The 2,580-nt window shown below is 61.7% G+C and overlaps 1 protein-coding gene across 1 annotated transcript; it reads right to left on the reverse strand.

The window, feature by feature from the left end:
* LOC101782763 (zinc-finger homeodomain protein 1) lies at positions 1-1,694 on the reverse strand. The gene has a single exon (XM_004957011.2). It carries the CDS (start codon positions 1,226-1,228, stop codon positions 383-385), a length of 846 nt encoding a protein of 281 aa, XP_004957068.1. The 5' UTR covers positions 1,229-1,694; the 3' UTR covers positions 1-382.
* Positions 1,695-2,580: the final 886 nt, after the last annotated feature.

Consider the following 2,580-nt stretch of genomic DNA (forward strand, 5'->3'; position numbering starts at 1 on the left):
TGCAGCCCCAATCCCCAGATACATTTCTCCGCCGGCAGACTGCCGGCAGCCGATCCATCATCGATCGGCTGCGAGTCGCAAGAACAAGTACATTCCCACGAAGGAGAAGAACCAAACCGGCAAATGGCCATGCCGCAGGAATTAATAAACAACACCAACAAAGTACGGTTAAATGACAAATAAAAGAACCGCCTAATAAAGCCAAGAACCATCTATCACTACGAGTTACTGCAACTAACCTACGCCGCCACGAAGGCCCGAATGCTAACGAAGAAGATGCAGCAAGTACCTACCGGAGGCTGGCCACGGCCGCCGTCGACGGATCAGCGGCGCGCTCTGGGGGGATGCATGCGCATGCGGTGGTGGGTATCAGGTGACGCCGCTACGGCTTCTTGCCGAGGGTGTGCTTGTTGTTGTGCATCCACACCTTGAGCACGTGGCGCTTGACGCCGACCTCGTCGCAGAACTGCTGCACGGCGGCCTCGTCGTGCTTCTGGATGCGCCACCCCACGCGCTCCGCGAACGCCAGCATCCTGTCCTTCTGCTCCTGCGTGAACTTGGTGCGGAACCGCTTCTTGCCGGACCCGGACCCGCCCGAGCCGGAGGGCCCCGCGCCGCCCAGGGACATGCCGCTCAGCGGGCCCATGGCGGACATGGGCCCGGCCATCCCGGACAGGTCGTCGCCCTCGTCGCGCCCGCTGTGGGAGGTGGACGGCAGCGCCAGCGGCCTCGGCGCGTGCCCCGCCGCCGCGGCGGCGGCCGCGGCCATGTGGAGCGGCTGGCCGTGGTGGTGGTGGAAGTACCCGGCCGGGGTGCGGTAGTAGGGCGAGAACTGGTGGTGCGGCGTGGCGCCGTAGGCGACCAGCGCGGCGGGGGAGATGGGCGAGCCCTCGGCGGTCGGGGACTCCTTGCGGTGGAAGTTGCGGTGGCAGTTGCACGCGGCGCAGCGGAGCGCGTCGAGCGTGCCCTCCTCGCCGGCGGCCATGAACTCGCCGCACCCGTCCACGGCGTGGCCGCCGATGCCGACGACGTGGTTCTTGAGGCACTCGCGGTACCTCCCGCCGCCGCCGCCGCCCGGGGCCTTGGCGCGGGGGACGGGCTCGCCGGGCGGCCTGGGCGGCGCCACGCCGCCGCCGAACCCAGCTGCCTGCGCCGGGGTCTCGTAGCTGGAGCTCACCGGCATCGGCGCCATCTCCTCGTCGCCGTCATCGTGGTCGTCGAAGTCCATGGCCGTCGTCGACCGGCGGCAGGTGTTTCTTGTGCCTGGCCTGGGTAGCGTGTGTGTTCTCGAGTTATGGCAGGCGAGGGCTAAGAGGGGCTTAGCAAGGTTAAGAGCGGGATGAAGAGATAAGAGAGGTGGGAGAGAGTGTGGACACCGTCTGGCTGCCAGTTTTGACGCGCCGCTGTGCTGCAGGAAGGCTGCAAGAGCCGCTGGTGCGTACTAGCTGCTAGTGTCGCTAGGGCGATGTTGGTTTGATGGTTTCTCTGATTCTCTCTCTAGCCAGCGAAATACCACCCTCTCTCTCTCTCTTTGGTTACTCTGATTCTCTCTCTAGCAGCGCAGTACCTCCCTCTCTCTGTCTCCTGCTCTCCGCATGCCTCATCGATCGATCAGGGTCGTTCTTGTCTGATCTGATGATCTCTCAGCAGCGCAGGGCCGTCTTCCGTGGAGTGAGATTTTGTGAGGCTCTTTCGCGTCGTGCTCATGTCTTTGCCGCAGGCCATGGCTGTCCCTCTCGGCGCTGCTCTTTTCAACTGGTTTGGCTCCGACGCCTTTTAAATTGCGGTTTAGAATATGTGACCGTGACACCCGGTCTTTCTTTTCTCGCGGCTTTTTGCCCGAATCTATGTATGGCAGCTTCGAGGTCTTCTTAACAAAGACACTTGGATCAGTGCGGTGTGTTGATCAGGTATTCACGGGCAAAATAAACCGCAACCTGTAGAATGTCCTCGCCTACGTGCAGTATTATTTAGGGGTCCATCGAGCCTAAGCTAGCCGGCTGCGTCCATAGTACGTACAGCACACACACAGGATCTAAGCTAGCAAAAGTCAAACCCATGCTGATTTTACGTAGTGTCACAGCATCCTCGCAAAGAAGAAGTAAAGCGGAAAAAAAATTAGGTGGGGACGGTCCGCATACTGGATTCCGTGCGGCCTGATGCCCGATGCGTCGCACCAGGAGGCAATCCACGATCTGCAAACTCGACAGCTCAGACTCTTGTTTCAAGAGTAAAAAGCTCGCAGCTTGGGCTCGGCTCCAATGCCTGCAGCTCGGAGCAGACGGCTCCCGGACGGAATTTGATTAGGCTCCATCGTAACATCAGGAGCCCTTCTCGCCCCCGTGCAGTCTGCCGCCGCATCCTCCGTCATCCGCTACCGCATCCTTTGCGTGCCACCGACGCCTCCGCCGCCGCATCCTCCGTTCTCGCCGCCACATCCCTTGCGTGCCGCCGCCGCCGCTGCCACCGCATCCTAGATCGTGGCAAGGAAGGACAACCGCCATGGAAGTCTTCGACGAGCATCGCAGCCGTAGCATCCGTCATGGGAGAAGGAGGCCAGGAGGAAGCATCACAGCCCGA

This window comes from Setaria italica, chromosome II (genome assembly GCF_000263155.2).
Source record: "Setaria italica strain Yugu1 chromosome II, Setaria_italica_v2.0, whole genome shotgun sequence".
In the NCBI taxonomy this organism is placed as follows: Eukaryota; Viridiplantae; Streptophyta; class Magnoliopsida; order Poales; family Poaceae; genus Setaria; species Setaria italica.